The sequence below is a fragment of the Nipponia nippon genome, unplaced genomic scaffold, assembly GCF_047370975.1.
Source record: "Nipponia nippon isolate SJK-2023a ecotype South Korea unplaced genomic scaffold, ASM4737097v1 scaffold_3, whole genome shotgun sequence".
NCBI lineage: Eukaryota > Metazoa > Chordata > Aves > Pelecaniformes > Threskiornithidae > Nipponia > Nipponia nippon.
In genome coordinates, this window is record NW_028262347.1 from 95,836,552 (window position 1) to 95,850,174 (window position 13,623).

General features: G+C 39.0%; 1 protein-coding gene across 12 annotated transcripts in view; it reads left to right on the plus strand.

The window, feature by feature from the left end:
• Window positions 1–13,623, plus strand: part of LDB3 (LIM domain binding 3) — a 132,653-nt gene that overhangs the window by 35,647 nt on the left and 83,383 nt on the right. For all 12 annotated transcript variants that reach the window (XM_087767602.1, XM_087767601.1, XM_087767600.1 and 9 more), the window contains one exon: window positions 4,726–4,877. In XM_087767602.1, coding sequence (XP_087623728.1) covers window positions 4,726–4,877 — 152 coding nt within the window. The remainder of the gene's footprint in view (window positions 1–4,725; window positions 4,878–13,623) is intronic.

Consider the following 13,623-nt stretch of genomic DNA (forward strand, 5'->3'; position numbering starts at 1 on the left):
CAGTTGTATAGGCCTCCCTATGTATTTTTGCCTGCCTTGTAAATTAGGAGTTCCTTGGGGTAGGAAAGCTGTGTCCATCCATCTGTTTATACAAGCATTCTCATTAGTATTTTAACACTCAGCCACTCAAATGCTGCCTGATCCCTCTCTCCCCCTTTGGAGTGGAGCTGAGGGGGCTTGGATGGGAACACATGCTGTTCTCAAGGTGGTGCAGCAGCTGCACTTTGTACACTGCCTCCCAGAGCTCCTGCTAAGTAGTATTTACTCTGAACCCAGTGCAGACTTAATTTTTAGGGCACAGCTGTCACTGTTGTGCTATATATTCACCCAGTATACAGATCTGCTCACAACAGAGCATAGTAAGAATTCTCTGTTGTGCATTGAAAGCAACATGTGATACTTCCAGCCTGCCCACTTGCTTTAAGCTGGGGATATTGGAAGTCAAATGTCTGCCTTGTAGGAAATTTGCGAGGGCTGAAAATTCACATCTCTGAAGCAGCGAGTGTTCCTCTGCTTTGCTGAGAGAGGTGAAAGATGCTTGGCTTTTCAAGATGAATTCTGTGCTTGGGCTTAAGGCGCTAAAGAAACACTATTAAAATTAGATCTGTCAGTGGTACCCTGGCTTGGATTTTGTAAATCAGTTGACAGAAACAGCTATACCCTCAATCTCCGGCGAACATCTCACTGTAGCCTTAAATAAAGGCGTTTGCAACACCTAGCATCTGAAAGCTATGTTGTAATCCAGAGCAAGTGAGTTAAGACTATGAGAAAGATTTTCTGAAATAGTTCTGTCTAGACCTTGCCCAGAGATGTTTTAAGAAAAAAACATTTGTGTTCAAATTGAAAAATGCATATTTGGCCTAGATAGTACTATATTTCTCTACTTTTGTTAATAGAAGAGGCAGAGATGAGAGCAAACTAGAACTTACTGTGTAGACAGAACTGAATTTGCAGTCTAATTCCAAGGGTTAATTAACATTCACCCTTCACTTAAAAATATTTTTTAAAAACCTTTTTAAATAGAAAGCCATCCGTAAAGATTTCACAAAGGCACAGTGATTACTTCTCTTTGTGATTATATTTAGTAAATTTTTAGTAGATCAGAGATGAATTTTCAAAGGAAAATACCAACAGATAAACACTTTGCATTCCATTCCTTTCTGATGGGTCTTTAAAAATGGGAACAAGATAGTCTTGAATGTGCCTTGACACTTCAGATCTGGCTGCCCTATATCTCCATCTGTACACTGGTATTTTGTCCCCAACAATTACTGACTGTTCTCAATGTCTGCTGTAAATGCACACTGTGGTTTCACTTGAAAACCTCACAGAGAAGCCTGTTAGCCTCTAACTAAAATAGGTGTAATTTTGTACTTTGATTTGAATATTTTATACAGATTATACATCCAGACGTTAATAATGCCTTCTATATAAAGCTCTACAGAACCAAATAATCTACATAGCATGCTCTTACCCAGTGGGAAGACTGAGGGAAGAAGTAACTCTTTCCTGATACTTATTATTGTTCTGAATTACAGATACAATAAATTAGATCCATCTTTTATACTTGTGAGTCTTACTGTCTATGAAGCTAGAATAAGTTGAATTTTAGAGGTAAAGTGACATCAGTGGAGCGCTGGCCCCTGAAACGGGAATTGGAAAGGTAGAGCTGTAAGAAGGAATCCAGCCCAGAATTTGTTACCATTATACTTAGCTGAAGAGAAGACTACAAATCCCTATCATTTCGCTTTCAAATAAAGGAACACTGGCTGGTAAGCCATGATTGAGACCATTCCCTTATCTTTCCCGATATAGTTCTCCCATAGCTCTTTGGCTCAGAAAGGGTGTTGCAATGGCCATAGTTAGAAATTCATATAAATCACAAATTCGAAGTTACCCAGGACATTTTGTCTGATGAATATATTTTTCATTTAGGTAGTGTTTTCTAAAAGTGTTAGGCAGAAAATATCCCACTAGAGTAAATGAAATCAGGTCACTAGTTATAAACATCCCCTCCCTCTAAATTTTATTCTAATTCTAGGACAGTTGTAGTTACCTGCTGTATCTTTATTTTAAGATATAAAATTTAAATTTGGGGCTGCAAAAAGCAGAAATCTGAGAATCTGAGAGGGAAGTCAGTATGTTACAGCTATCTTAAACTAGTCCCAGATCGAAACTTCTTTAGCCTTTCTGTGGAAGCTCTGCTTCTCTGGGCTTATTTTGTTTGAAGCATCGCTGGGGAGTGGAAGGAGAGATGTATGTGTTAAGTAAGAATTCCCAAATTAGGGCAGACATTTGACTTTCAGTAACTGGGTTGATGTTCAAAAACTAGTCTTTGTTCTTTATGAACGAAAGAGGGAGTTCCCAGCATTTGGAACCAGCTGTCTGGAGACTGGAAGTATCAGTACCACACAGTTAACGATTTGTGGCAAGAACTTGCATGTTTCATGAGGAGGTAAACAGTGGTGTCTTTTAGAAAAGTGATGTGTGAAGATTATTTATAAAAAATCTTTTATCAAGAAGACTCAAGCCTTGGTGTCTACCTGACTGGCAAGCAGTTTATGTTAATAGAGAAAAAGCATAAATTGAGAGACTGAAGTGTCCTACTTGATTAATTCAAGTCTTACTGACTGATTTATCTAAATTTGGGGTTTGTTCATGTTTTGCCTTTTCCTGACCTCTTATTTTATTGCAGATTCTGTTTCTTGACATATTTGGGGGACTGAGCAGGAAAGGGTCTTCCAGTAACTATACAAGTACCTGTGGGTATGCAAATAATCCATAATCTTTGTAGGCTTCTAGATTCTGTGTACTTCGCACAATGCAAATGCGTAGAAGCTAATGTTTGTATAATAGGTTAGGAGGACTATGCTTGTAATATGAATCTCTTGTTTCTACTAATCTCTTTCTATGAGGGTGCATTAGACTGCAGAAGAAAAGTCCATTATTGAAACTACCACAAAGTATTTCCCCCACCCCTCAATTCCTTAACATCAGAAAAATACATCAGGGAATGGCGCTGCCGTTATCAATCACTCTACTCTGCATGAGAACATTATATCTGTGGCTGTCCTCAGAAAATATAGAACTCTCATTGCTTTTACCTCTAATGAAAAGGTATAGAAAGCTGTCTCTTCCAGACAGATCAGTTCTGGGATGTTATTTACAGTGCCTAATTCCAAAGTAATCTCTATTTTTAAGTACAGTGTCCAAGTATTCAGGATGCTGTGTTCTAGCACCCTGATACTAGAGCTTGTGTTCTAGTAAATAGACAACTCCCATTGTCAGATTACACTGTTAATTAGACTGCTGGCCTCAATACTGAGCACCTTTAACAGGGTGTTAAGAAAGGGGTTTTTTTTCCTTTTTTGGAAGAGCACAAACAAGCAGTCTAGGCTATAGTTTTGGAAGGACTTCTTTCTTTTGAGTATGTACATATTTTTAAGTGTGTTGAGGTCATATTAGGGAAGGCAGGTTAAGGAATTTCACTTCACGCTTGATGAGGAAAAGTGTTTGGATTTGTGTCTGGTTTTGGTTTCCTTAGGAATTTAACTTCACAGTTTCAGCCTGGCTGAATTCACAGGGGAATTTTGGCTCATAATCCGACACATCTTTCTTTTATGTCCACTGTGCTGAAGGAACAGAGTTTTTGACTGCAGCCTTTGTTGTAGTATTTTAGATTATCCTTGGGGTTTTTTTTAGAAGTGAGGAATGTAAGGAAGTGAGTACCTGAAAATAAGAGCAAAGACCTGTAGCTTATGTCTGTACCCTTTAAGTACTGAGCGCTGAAAGCAGAGGACAACTCTGATGTGCACACTAAAATTTGTCTGGCTGATGGTATGTGAAGGCCCTTCTGGTTTAGTTGGAACTCCCTAATGGAGTCAAGTTTCATAAGTAGCTGTGCTGTATCAATGTCACCCAGATGCAAGCTGAGGGGGCTGTGTAAAATTGAGGTCAGGATACCGTGCATTCGGAGAAGATGCAGTTGACAAGGTATCCAAAGCTAACAAAATGTGATGCCATAGCGAACAATCAGAATTTCTGAACTGTTGTCTCAGTAGTTGGGTTTGTAGTTGAAGTGTTGTGGCTTCTTTTTTCTAAAAGTGCTGGTCTGTCTTTGGAGTGTCAGGTCCAACAGGTTGATGAGGTCATCTTGGGTATGTAGTAATCTGTCTTGGTAATGGAGACATAGTTGTATGTGGGTAAGGTTAAGTGAAATGATTTCCTATAAAGCTTGCTATAAAAGAAGCAAAGCATGTCCAAGGCCCCTCACACACATTCATTTTTGGTCCATTCAATGTAATGAATTAATTTGGGAAAAATGGCTTTTAGGAGGAAAAGTACAATCAAATCACGCAGTAGATAGCGGTTCATTAGTTTTCCACTTCTGAGTAATGTCTCTGTATGCTACTCCAATATAAATAGTGATAATTATCCCTTTGAGGAGGAGATAATATGTGGTAAGGGAACCCCTACATTGGGCTTAACCTCTCAAAATGGAAGTAATGACAAGTAGATGTTGTCCTGGAGCTTTGCAGAAATGTGAGTTAACGTTGAGTTTGTTTAATTTCCATAAATTTTCTTTTCAATAATAGATACAGCTAGTGTTGTGTCTATTGCTGTATCTATTCCTCATTATAATTCTGGGTGAGTTCTCTATAAGTGCTTTGTGTACGGAACGACTTATCCTGATATGATTTTTTTTTTCTTTTTTTCTCCACACAGATCACCCCTGGCAGCAAGGCAGCACAGTCACAGATGAACCAAGGGGACCTTGTGGTAGCCATTGATGGAGTCAACACTGACAGCATGACCCACTTAGAGGCCCAGAACAAGATCAAGTCAGCCAGCCACAACTTGAGCCTCACTCTTCAGAAGTATGTTGATATAAGTTAAAGTGCTTGCATTCCTAAGGGCATCCTGTGAAACTTGTGACTAAGAGATATAAGTGTTTTATCTCTGTTAGATTTATTTGAAGTGTTCATGGCACAGATAACGAGATGGAAAGCCAAAATCTGCTCCGATTCTTGTAGAAATCAGTATGGTTGATATGTTGAGTGTATCTGTGTTGAATTTAGCCTATTGAATACAGGTGTAATCCCATATCCATTCAAGCTTCTGTTAAAAAATAAATCCAACAGTGCTGTTTCTTTTGCTTATTCCCATGTGGACAACACACAGTTTTGTTTGTTAATTTATGAATGACTATTCTAGAAATGACCATCATAACAAGTGTTATGAGTGCATGGGAGGAACCTGTCATTCACAGGGCGAATAATCACAGCAGGCTGAGAATTTGTGTTAATGGTCTGGCACTTGTGAGTTTGAAAGTAGCCCCTCTGCATCTGACAGAATAAGAAAGGTGTGGCTTGAGTGCGGGAAAGGAAATCAGTAGAACATGGAGAGGGCAGACTTTCTCATAGAGATGTGATAAAAGTTGTCTTGCCATTGAGAAAGCAGAATCTTTTCATGTAACAGGTCCCTTAACTTTTCCTGGTTAATGTTGCTTCCAAGAAAACTTGTTCTCAAGTCAGATAACCTTGCACAGAGAGTTTCTGTAATAGTTGCATTAATATTTAAAGCTCCATAATTATATAAAGCAAAGTAACTGCTATTGTTATTGTGTTGTGGAGAAGATAATTTTTACACAGGCTAAGCAAAGACTGGTACAGAAAGCAGGTTGTAATGTGGAAGTACAATTTCTGAGAATATACCAGAAAATCTCATACATGAATATGCAGTAGAGCTAAGCAATATCAGGAACAGACTAATACCTAAGGAAAAAAGATCTTTAGCTGAGGTTTCCAAGACAGAGCAGGGTACTCTAAAGGAAAACGTATGGCTGAATTTCCCACGTGGCTTTTTCCCACAAACTCTCAAGTTTATCTTTAAGTGGGTGTTCCAGATAATGTATAAAATAAGTACATGAAGTAGAAAGATGCTAACAAAATTGCAACATATTTGTTAGCTTCTGTGAGAACACTGGGTAGACTTATATATTTCCTGGAAAAGAGTTTAATTTAAAGCTTTTCAGATTTTCAGATGTTACAGATTTTCTGTAAAAATCTTTGAGACTTTTCTCAATGAGTGTGGTCTGGCTGTTTCAATGAATGCAAGAGAGGTAGGGAGCTGCACGGAATAATTTCTGCCACCTCGTATGATGTGCATGTGTGCCTCTAGTGTGCTTAGGCAAGATTTTCAACCAAAATTGAAGAGAGACCAGGAGCCTAATCCTAAACGTACTAAAATGGACTTTATATCAGAAGCCAGAAAAAATGGTCTTCCAAAGTTGTTGAGGGAAGGTGGGGCACTATCTTGATGCATGTAGTTGAATTCTCATCCAATGGCCCACTCCAGCTTCTTTTTGCTCCATTCAATGAATGCTAGTGATATTATGAATATATGTTCGATATCTTTTTACATTGTTCTGGATTATTTTGTATTTCAAAGTTAAGGAAAATCCTTTCTGATAATTTTAGAACTTCTGTCTGCTTTTCTATTTGATCCTTGTGTTTCTACATTGAGAGAAAATGTTTCTTATTGTGCTTTGGCTTGTTGCACATTTGGAGTTAATTTTCCTGCATATTGGACCTGAAAAGTGGTCCAGTGGCTGCCTCTATGGCCTGGCATTTAAAACTACAAACCATCACCTCTCCTTCCACACAGAGGAAGGGTTCCCAAATCTGTGACTAACAAAACCAGGTTATTCTAATACATATCACAGATGCAAGTCACTTAAAACAGTAATATTAATCAAGTGTTGGCAGGGATATTTCATGTGAGTAATTGTTGTGCTTTTGTACTTGCTGACCTTTAAATTACAACACTAGCAACTGTAGTGGCCACATCATCAAAAAAAAAAAAAGTTTTACAGCATCCAGGACAGCTTATTTACTGTTTAATGATTGAAGTAATTGTTAGTTTTTCTTAAAGCTTGAGCAGTCTGAAAATACTTTATTTATTGTGGTATACATTATTCTTTGTCCACATAATTCTAGTGGAAGTACAATTATTTATTGCTTTCTTGCTCTATCTATTGTTTGTTTTATTTTTTAAGGCTTGCCTTGTCTCTGGGTTCCAAAACAATAGTATGTGATTCAGATAATCAACTTATGTGGATAATGAGCAGCCAAAGTAAGCAGTAATGGAGTGTTCCACAGACTGAAATATGCTTGCATAGATAATAGATGCAGATGATTAAGATCTATTCTTAAAAGAAGAAAAATGGCATGAAGTGATATGAAATACTATTAAGCATAATAGGTCAGACAGCTTCTTTGTTAGCAAGTGAGAACTTTCACAGATGATGCTTTTGCTCTAAACTTATACAGTTCATAGAATCTCCTTTTCAGTATGACAGTTGCTTTTTGATGTGAGCTATTAGTTTGCATTGGTGACCCGTTCAGCCTCACTAGAGTTATATGGGAAAAACAAATGGCAAAGACTGAAAAGTAATTTTTTTTTTTAAGAGTGTTATTTCTTAGATGATTAGGGGCTATTCAAAAAGCTGTGGTCAGAGGCATTAAGCTGGCTTTCACTTTGCACAATTCAGTATTTACACAAGCTAAACCCTATCAGCATGTGATCTCAGCCAGCTGACGTATGCATAGGAGGACCCTGTTAAAGACCTAGTATCCCAATGTCTTGAACAAAAGGCATCTCCACAATATTTGGGAAGTTAGATTAATCTCACCTTGAAAAATCATTTTTCCTAGGCACAGATGGGTTCATTTACCTAAATACAAAAAGATCATGGCAGTTTAGTCACCTGCCCAAAATTTACAATGAAATATACTTTTTTCCAACAAAAATAATTTTGCAAAGATTGTATTGGTGAGAAGAAGAACAGTTAACATGAAAAATACGGGAGCAGTCACTAGTGATTAGTAATTTTCAACCAAATAAGAACAAAACAGGAGAAAGGCAAAATCTCCTGGGACATGGTTACCAGGAAAATGGCTGTGCTAAGAGATTATTTTTACTTTTTTAGACATGGCTTGCAGCAATGAAACTGGAGTAGAGTGTTCTACTGCTATAGCAAAACAAAGCTAGTTTCCATAAAGATCAGAGAGATGGGTACACTCTGTTGTCTAATTTGCATATAAGTCTGGAAACATTGGAAATCCTTTCAAATGGAAAAGGCGTATCTGTGCATTAGGAAATTGACTGTTGTAGTGGGAAAACCTAAGCACTAAATGTTGGTGATCTTGGACATTTATGTGAAGTAGTCACATGGCTCTACAGAATATGTTTCAAGGTCATGGAATGCCTTAGCAGGCAGTCTGTGGCTTGGTTTCGCTGTTGCAGCACTGGAAATAGAAGTGAACTTGGTTGTTTAGCCTATAAGGCAATGGAAGAAGCAGTGGAACGTGAAATCTAGACATAAATGCTCTGAGACAGAAAGCTTTTTATTTTTCTAATGGCGCTTGCCTCTCAAGAGCGATGGCCTTTCCTTTTATTGATCCTGGCCTTGAAGGTTTCACGAGCATTGTTTATAACCTGACAGTTCAGACAGTGTTTGCTGCTACTCACTTTTATTATCACACTTAAGTTCCCTGTGGGGCTTCTCTTTCAGAGTGGGACACTGGTTATTTTTTATTTGTCTGTCAAGGAAACCTGTACATGGTGTCAGCACTGGTGCAGGACGTCAAATTGCAAGACATCAAATGTAGCGGAAGGGAAGCATTAAGAATGCCCATTTGTACTAGCCTGCCTAAACAATGAGAGTCTGCACTTCTCTGGCTGTACAAACTTAGTTTTTCTTCACGTACCATCAATCTGCACTGTTCAAGGTACACTAACATAGCTCTTCAATGAGTGCTTAGTGCACAGTGCTGGCCTGAGTGGAATTCTCCATGTTTCAGCCACGTAGATATCTCATTATGGGTTCAAGAATTAGTGGATGTCAAGTTTTTTCCCCGACAGCTTCCTTCCCTAAACTCCCTGTTAAATTTGTTCTTATCACCTCACCCATGCCATGTTTTCACATGAAACCACAAAATTAGGACGGAGGTCTTGCCAGCTATGCCGGAGGTTTGGTCAGGCAGCCAGAACTTGTCTTGTTACTGGCTTGAGTGAAACGCTGCATTTTCTGACTGCTCATTTTCAATGTCTGGCTGCCTAGTTCTCCAGAGCCCACAGCGTGCCTCCCTGTGCTGCTTTGGGGAAGTTAAAGGATGCAGACAGGCAAGCGGCAGGGAGTTGAAGTATTTGGATGATTCCTTGAGAAAGAGACCTGTGATCCAGTGCTGTAGAAAGGTATGGGACCCTCCAGACAAGCTCTGCTTCCTTCAGTTCAGAAGGCAAAATACATACAGGAAGTGAATTCTCTTTTGCTGAAGAAAAGAGAGCAGCAGTGAGGGGAGGAGGAAAGACATTTCTTTGGCACTGTGCACTATTACCCAGTAGAACTCCACGAGGCATGATAGTATTCAGGCAAACAAGGCTGATATTCTGAAACATTAGATACTTACATAGATGCAGCTTATTCCTTAGAAACCTACATTACTCTAGATATACTGAGGGGGGATTGGTGCTAGTTCTGCTAGACAATGCTATGGAAGGCTATGATCATACTCTATAATGACCTGGGTTGTGGTGGAAAAAAGCATTGCTTTGCTTTTAATCTTTTTGTGACCTCCTGGAGTTTAGTTCTCAGTCATTTTTCAGTATCAGTTTCTAATCAGTTACTTGAGCTACACAGCTGCCCCCAGGCATTTTAGTTCTGGGCCAGTCAAAGTTCATCTTTAACTGGCTGGTTGTCCCACAGATACGAGGCCATATACTTATTGTCCTACAGTATTCAGTTCACAGGTGAAAAATGAAATGCATGCAAAATCTATTTTTATTTCATACAAATGGGTTTCTTTTTTAAATTCACAGTAAACGCAATGCACGAGAGTGCAGTATTATTTGTCAACACGTTTCACTGGAGCATCCACAACATTCATTTGATCTTAACTCAAGGAATCTGATCAGCCTCCTTGGAAAGGATTCACCAAATGTACTGGCTTAGTTTTGGAAAGTGCTGAAACATGAGTGCGCCTCATTCTGCTGGCACAAACATTCCTGTGACACTCTAAGACTCCTGCCTTGGCGTCACCCTGTGCTGCTGGAGAGGGGCAGGGAAGGTGCAGACTTTCTGTGCCTGGTGTGCGTTGACACAACCTCCCCCTCCCAGGGCATGCCAATGATGCTACCATTCACTTCCAGACAGTCACAACTGACTGTCCTTTTCTGGAAAATCATGAGCTCAATAATCCTTTTCTCTAGTGAAAGGGAAAGTGTCAGAGACAAAGCTATGAGAGACTTATGGTAAATATTTAATAGCTTTCCTTTTTTGTGCAGTACCAAAAGATGGCTGATCCTGCAGTATTTATTTCAGGCCTACTATAAATAAAGCATGTGGTGACAGCAAACTGCAAGCAAGGGGAATTCAGTGGTTATTGTAAACTGCTTTCTTTTGTCTGAAGCTGTGAATAGTAACCAATTCTGTGCATGTTTTGGGTCTGCTGATGGGCACATTTTAAATCGGAACCAGATTTAGGCTGCGTTTATGCTCAGAAGAATTAGAAGAGGATATCTATTCCAGTTTAACAGTAAATTAAAACCATATAAACGATATTGATGAAAGCACACTCTGAAATAGTGGTACTCAGACTATTCTGTAGAAGCATTTCCTAAAAGCATTGTAGGGGATGATTAGTAAAATCAAACAGAAAATGGAAATACGGATTTGGAATTTTTTTCCCTTCTTTGAATGATTCCATTACATTCATTAGACTAACGATGTTTTCATTCAGGGACTGCTTACATACTAGAGGTAGAATCTGAGCCCATATGAATGTGAATTCCTTTTTTTTTTTAAAGGAACACTAATGCTAGTGATAATTTCCTAGTGTTTGTGTTCAGCATTGTGAATATATCTCCTGAAATCCATTCTTGGAGTGACTAAGTTTTTCCTGGTCGTTCCTGCCTTTCTGACTGCGGTCTTAAAACTGTGGAAACTGAATGCTCAGTGCCAAATGACTGCTTCTTGGATGAGGCTGCAGCAACATTTTTACACTCAGGAGTCCCACCTGGGGCTCAATAGCTAGCATAACAGCACTTAAAAGTCTAGGGAACAAGGACCACATCAAGACCCCAGTAAGGATCTCTGAACTACTGGATGCAGAAGTGAGATGGTTATGACCATGTCAGACTGCATTAAGGATATGAATGCCTGCCGGCTATCAGAACACAGTTATTTAACAACTCAGCCTTAAGTGTTGACAAAGATGTGCCATTTGCATTTGATAACATTTCACTAGAAATGATGGACTCTTATCATATTTTCAAGTACAAATATGTTCATATTGCCATAGAAATATAGCCTGAAATTAGATGACACTTTGAAAAATCAAATAAGAGTGTAAAAAGAAAAAATTAAAAAATGAAGCTCTGCCCTTTAATCCATTCCCTTGAGTTCTACAGAAATTATGTTTAAAAATGCCAGTATGATTCTCAGCAGGATATAAAGGTTAAGTTAAGAAAATACTGGCTAAATATCAGAAAGAAAGAAATTCAAGGCTGGTGCAATGTTAGATATTCCATGCGATGTTCACTGGAATAATTATGATCTAGACTGGACCAAATACTGAGATCTGTGACCATGTGGACAGTCTGTGTTGGAGCCCTCTACAATTCACTCAGTGAGCACCTTAGTCTGTAGGTAACTGCATGTACCTGTACTCTGGAGAGGTATTGCAAAATCTACCTTCGGAAAGATAAGAAAAGCAGAGTAGTCAAACAGCTGCTTATGTGCTTTACTGAATCACAATGTGTAGAAATTCAAAATTTTAGGCAGGTTAGTAGAAAAAGGAGAGGAACACTAATGGTGGATGTGACATGTGCTACTAGTTAGTTTATTTTGCTTAGACATGTGACCCTAGAACTTCTGAGAGCCATCTGCCTCCAATGGCCAAGGTTTCCTCCCCTAACTTCTGGTGATGCTGTGTGCTCAAAGCATTAAAAAAGACATACCGTACTAGTGAATTAAGGAAGCTATCATGTATTACTGTGAGCTGAGAGAGCTGGTCCTCCCTCACTCGTTGTGAAATAGAGGTGAATCCCGCTGCATGGCCAGTTGTCTCTGTACGCAGGTATGAGAGGACAGTAGGATTTGTTAATGGACGTCAGGCTAGCATTTGGACAGGGCTGTGAGTTACTGTCTTTGAGTAGTAACATTTAATGCTGTTAAAATTAATGAGCAGCTTTTTCCATGGTATCAATGTCAGTCGCTGCAATAAATATAAATATATTCCTTACATGAGCAGTTTAATTGAGTGGACTGCTGTTTACACTCACTGCATATAGTGTCCTTCTTGGTTTTAGAAAAGAGCCTGGAAACTGTGGATATATGCCAAGGCTTTAAAGGGCAATGAAGTTTTCGTTACAACAAGATTCTACTTAGGGATTAGAACTGTTCTCAGAGTGCACATCACTTTTTTCCCCCCAAATACCAGCTTGGAGGTGAGGTTGAAAATCATTGGTTTATTTGTCTGAGAAATATTCTCTGGAGGAGCTAAAGATAATCTCCACGTGAATCCTTTCACATATTAAATTGCACTCACCATGGAAAGGTCAAGATAGGTATCACGGGCACATCTCACCAGAGTCAATGGGCTGACACAACTTACTAAACACACATGACAGTAGTAATCTTTCAAACAAACGGTCACTGGTTGCATTCTGCAATGAGGAAGTCGATACATTACCCAAAATGTTATGGTAGACAGGAAGGTCCCAACGTGTTAGGGCTGGGACCTTTTCTTATTGATTAACATTGATTAGCTGAAGCGTGGTCATGTCAAAATGTAAATTACACACTTGAAGCTAATCGGAATGGATGATACAGTATTTTTAAGAAGTGGAATGAGGAGTCGTTCAGTCAGGTAAAATACTAAGACTTTTCTAGATCAATCTTGTAATGCGTTATTTGTGCATGTGAGGCTCATGGTTTCCTTTGGATCCTTTTTACTGTGGTGTTTCTTGCCCACCAGCTACTATAAAAGCTGTCAGGCCTCGTTCTTTTTTCACATCATCTTAATCATTGGTATCCCCATTGTTTCTTAGAAGAGCAGAGATACACCAAGGACCGTTTCGCCTGGCTTTCAGGCATCCTCAGGTGTTGGCCACCTCTTCGTGTCTGTGGCTGGTGTCTGTTGCAGCATGGCAATACTGAGCACTGGGCACAGGCTGGCCCTGTGGTGTTTCTGCATTACTGTAATGACAACTTCAAACAGTACTTGAGTACCTCAAAAGGAAACAATTTCTTTTGACAAGTCCTGGCTAACTTTCTTGACTTAGCAGTCTTAAGACATAGAGTTATGTTTCCAGTCAAAGTCTCTCAGATACAGGAATTAATGGAAAGCTCATTGAAATATTTTAGCTGGGAAATAGAAAAAGAGAAGGCCTGAATGAGGCGGGCTGTAGTTAAGATCTAATTATCCATGTTCACTAATTTTTCTCTCCCATAGATGTCAATTAGAAATGCTCTAAAAGCCATGTGGCACGCTGCAAGGTCCACATCCCAAGTAAGAGGAATTACAGCAAATTCAGCTAAGTAAATATGCTTAATTAACA